The sequence below is a fragment of the Papaver somniferum genome, chromosome 5 (genome assembly GCF_003573695.1).
Source record: "Papaver somniferum cultivar HN1 chromosome 5, ASM357369v1, whole genome shotgun sequence".
NCBI lineage: Eukaryota > Viridiplantae > Streptophyta > Magnoliopsida > Ranunculales > Papaveraceae > Papaver > Papaver somniferum.
Window position 1 is genome coordinate 37,057,668 of NC_039362.1, and position 4,927 is coordinate 37,062,594.

Consider the following 4,927-nt stretch of genomic DNA (forward strand, 5'->3'; position numbering starts at 1 on the left):
GTCCTGGTCTTGGTTTTGGTCCTGGAACAGATTTTTTTGGTTTTGGACAAGCCAGATTTTGTACCACATTCATTCACTTGGGCAGTTTTTCACCCATGGGGTGTATTTTTTGTCGTAGTGGTAGTGTTGGGTCAAGATGTCCTGGATCAATAGTAGCAAATTTGATCCTTCAGATTTTCTTGACAAAAGATCACCTTACATAGTAGCATTATGTCACCTTACATAAACTGTCAACAATCATGTGACGTGGTATTTGATGACTTAACAAAAGATCAAATGGTTAAACCAAATTGATGAAAGCACATGTTATTACCTAGTTGGTGATAAAATCACAATCAAGGAAACCAAATCCAAGTTATATTAGGATATACGAATCAACAATGTGCATAATTATTTTTTGAAAAGTACTTTACACTTGAAGGGAAAGCAGGGCATTGAGCTTGTTCAGGCCCCACCATCAAGTTTCTTGCTTACATCTAGGTATAGAGATGAGAATATACAAAATATCAACAGAAATGGAAAACTAGAACCTCCAAGGAGGACATTGACCCAAACTAATTCTGACTACAGAGATGAGAACTTGTTCTGTCAATCGTTACTGATATCGAAGTATTTCGGATCTGCTGGAAAATCATACTCAACATTCAACTGTCATGCCCACACAAAACCGTGTTATAAACTCTCTTACGCAAAAATAAAACAAAAACAAATCCAAATCAAGGTGCAAGAATTTCAGGGTCTAAAGTTATCCATTGTTTCATAAAAGGTCAGCTAGAACAAAGATATGGATAATTCTTAGAATTGCAACCTTTTTTCATGGTGCTACATGGCTCATGAAGACTTGGATCTAATGAAATGCATATCTATCTCATCAAATGTCATCAAATGAGTAAAGGAAAGGTATTAGAAATTTGATTTACATACCTTGCCCTCATCAGAATCTGAGTGACGTTGAGGGAACACAACCCTCAAGTCATTGTACAAGTAGAAACGCCGCTCTCCTCCAATGTCCTTGTTATTTCCTTGGGATCCAAGTAAAGGATCGGAATTGCGTCTCGCTGACTTTGAAACTTTTTTGGGAGAAGGAGATAAAAATCGGAGATGAAGTGCATACCGTAAAACACGAGCACAACTACTACTAGTGGAAGTTTTCTTCTCATTCAGTTTCGATGAACAACTACTTGGAGCTAGTTTCTTAAAAGGTTCATTTTGGCATATATCTTCGTCAACTGGGTCATGCTCCTCCCCATCAGTCTTCTGGCATTCGCTACTGGTGAATCCATGTGTATCCTCTGCACCAATAAGAAGTAGGTTATTTGATCCAGACGGGAAAAATTGGGGATTTATATCTCCTTCACTTTGCTGGCATTAAATGACATGTCATACGGTACAGCTTTGCTGCCATGCTTCAAATTAACAAATTCATGCTCTAAGTCATTAGACCTACCATATTCCTTAATAAGCTGTCCGAGATGACATGTTCTCGATACTTGTGCCGTCTTGGGTTCACTCATCATGCCAGCACCTCCGATAATAGGATTAAAATTCGGTCCAGAAGAGGCTAGAATGACTTTTTGGCGCAAGAATGTCTGCTCGTTATTGAACAGCAGTGCAGAAAACATATAAGTAAATAGAAATCGCGCCTAGATCACTAGATGAGAGGAAACAAAGGAAGAATAGAGTTCATCTATGTATAGTTCGTAATACCTTGGTTCCCGCTGGCATGTCACTCAAATCATAATCGCAGAAGAAGGTGTGAACAGGTGTCTTTTCTGGGTTGCTGAGGACCTGCCAAAACCCAATTTAACTTGTTAGTGATAAGAGCCATCTTAGGTTATTCTATATCTGCTACATCGAAAACCGTCTACTTGTCTAGCTAAGTAAAAGTCCATAACTAATCTAGGTTGCATGAAAAAGGATCAACATAAACAACTAAGAGAGAAATTAACAGGCTACACTCAACTTCAAGCAACAAAATTTGGAGCAGAAAGCCACCCGACTCTTCCAATGTATCCAAACTTTAGCAATTAATGAACCTAACTAACTTGACCACCGATAAATTTTGAGGGCTAAGAAACCTAGTACCAGTTGTACGCGCCCCTTCATAGGGACACGCAGTCGGCTCTTGGTAGCTCGGGAATTATCATTGTTGAGGCTCTTCTTCATAGTCGTTCCTTTGCACTTGTTTGCTGGGACATTTCCAGCTAAATCTATAGATGCATAATACAGTAAGTAGTTGTCACCATCCACGCTTGTTACTGCAAAAGGAAGCTTCTGCACTGGTGGAGAAAAGTTTCCTCCAGTAACATTTAGAACAGCCAGAAAACCCTCAAATTTCTGCATTTTTAGAAACCATGAAGAAGGAGATGCAAAAATCAAAAGCTACACACAGAATACTTTTTTTTTTCACAGAAGTACACTGCAGTATAATACTAACCCGGCTGACTTTGCCAGATGAAAAACATCCTGACAATAGAGATTCTTCAAAAGAACCAACCAGCGACCGCCTGACAGGAGTTCCTCCCATACTTCTAATGAACTTAATGAACTGAGGCGTTGGGGCTGAAGAAGGGCCACAATGCTGACCCATGAAAATGGGACTTTCTGGTGTGCATGGATCATAACCTTTATATAACGTATCAAGATCTTGGAGCGATTTACTGGAAATTCCAAACTCTTCATCCTGAGAAAACGAAATGCCCAACTTATCAATTTTCTTTGAGGTCAAGTATTTACGCTCCATTTCGATCTTCACCTCTCTTCCAATTTTCATTCTTTCGGAAAATCTAGGACCGAGGGGAGACAGCGATAGAGGTGGTGATATCACCTTTTCCGGAGATATCGCTATTGCACCACTTCGGGTTCTTATTTTAGTTGTTTCTCCACAAGACCCAACAGCTGGTGAAAAAGAATGAGTCTGAAGTAAACGTTCATGGTTCTCAAGCAACGGACCATCAGTTACAAAACTCAAACCTCTTCTATTACGAACATCAAATTCCCATTTTGTGCCACTAGATGGAGACGAACTTGGGATTTTGAAATAACTATTGTCACTAGCATTGGCTTTGTTATGGTCTTTTATTAAAGAAACATTAACATCACAACACAAACTTGAGGAATTCATACGATTACCATCCCCATTGATATCTAGTGGATCACCGTTGATTTCTTGTGGATAAAGCATTCCATTCAAAGGAGACAGCAACCGCTTCTTGACTAATGACCCATGCAACTCAGTTTCAGTTTCATTTTTACCAATACCAGAAGCGGAAGGCCCGTTACTAACAGAAGACTCTGATGCGTTACCTGAATCAAAACCCACAATCCTTGAAACAGGACTCTGAACATTCCACCCAATTCTAGGAGTATACAAACTATGCTTATCTTGAAAACCAACTCTTGTCGAATCACTAGATGTACTACCATCAATAACACCCTTGTGTTTAAGATGCTGAGTTGTGCCTTTTGGAGCTTCCAAGCTGGTCTTCCTCTGAAAATCTCCAAATGGGAAATCTCCAGTCATCGTATCACCAGTGCTTCCCATATGGGTTCCATCCAGAATATTGTCGCTCGCACTAGCAAACGGAGGTAAGTTTTCGACATACGAAATCAAATTTGATTCCGCTTCATCCGTGCTTTTGCTGGAGGATGCTTGAGGCAACCCCATTACTACAATTTCTACTAAGGTTTCTTTACGCTATAAAATCTACGCAGAGCACTTTATTTATAACCTAATTTGAACCTAATTTCTCCAACACTTTAAATTCCCAAGTACTAGAATCCCAACTAAAATAAACAACTAAAAGCTAGTCATTCCTAAATCAAATAGCATTGTTTTGTTTGATCAGGGACTCTCAATAACAAGCTAAGAAAACAAACATTTTGTCCAAACCTATAATCGGCTGCAAACGATTATAGAACAGTAGTTGAGTCATAGTTGATCAAGATTCCAGACAACAAAAACCTAAAACATGAAACACAACTCGTATTAGTAGCTCATATATCAACAGATGGTATAATCTAAGATTTCTGAAGTGCCAAATCATGAATTCTTTAAACCAATGCAAAAGAAACCCAAAAGTGATTTCTTCAAAGACTATCAGATGGTTTCTTATATCTTACTTATTCATACCCTCAAAGAAAAATCACAAAATCCAATCAAATAAGACAATAATAACCTAAAAATATCTAACCACATGATAAATTTTCTATCAATCTATCATGGGGTAATTCAAAAAAATAAAATTAAGGAATTTAAAGGAAAGGAAATCACACACCTTTATTATTTTATTTTTTCTTACTTTCTTCTCCTTCTTTTTCCTGTAATGAGTCTCGAGTTTTCCTGTGTATTTCTTCTGTTGTTTGTGGTACGTCCCATCTCTCTCCCTTTGTCTCTAATCTGTATAGATGATAGAATGACTCACTCCTATCTGTTTCAATACTTTAACACACCAAAGTACTTGCGTCACCACTTGGAGGAACCAGGAAAATTTTCAGATTTCTTGAAATCCACATCTTCTTTCTTTTTCTTTTTATCTCTTCCGTATTCTCAAAAATACGTATACAAAGTTACAAACTTCAATGAACTTCTATTTGGTGGCGATTACCACCAGACATTAGTTGTTTCGATTTTTAGAAAAATACATAACAATCCGCGTAACTTGTAGGCCAACTAGGAATAGCCTAATTTGCCATCAGCGGTAATGAATAAGTCAGAAATACCATATCCCTCGAGACAACTACTGGATAAATTCCCCTCTTTTAATTAGCCTAGCTAAATTGGGGCCTATATGACTTAATTGGCCTATAGGTTTTTTCTTTCCACACCCCAAATTATTCTAGGCACCCAAATATTATCAAAAATACTAATTTACTCCCACATTAATTTCTAAATCTCACACATATATATTCTAATATTTCTATTTTT

At 37.8% G+C, this 4,927-nt stretch overlaps 1 protein-coding gene across 1 annotated transcript; it reads right to left on the bottom strand.

Annotated features, from left to right (window-relative positions):
* Positions 1–335: 335 nt before the first annotated feature.
* On the bottom strand, positions 336–4,625 carry LOC113281395. The gene is made up of 7 exons (XM_026530121.1): positions 4,278–4,625; positions 2,438–3,964; positions 2,086–2,337; positions 1,708–1,788; positions 1,448–1,589; positions 925–1,292; positions 336–648 (listed from the first exon to the last, which is right to left on the bottom strand). The coding sequence occupies exons 2-7, from the start codon at positions 3,665–3,667 to the stop codon at positions 589–591; spliced, it is 2,133 nt and encodes a 710-aa protein (XP_026385906.1). The 5' UTR covers positions 3,668–3,964; positions 4,278–4,625; the 3' UTR covers positions 336–588.
* Positions 4,626–4,927: the final 302 nt, after the last annotated feature.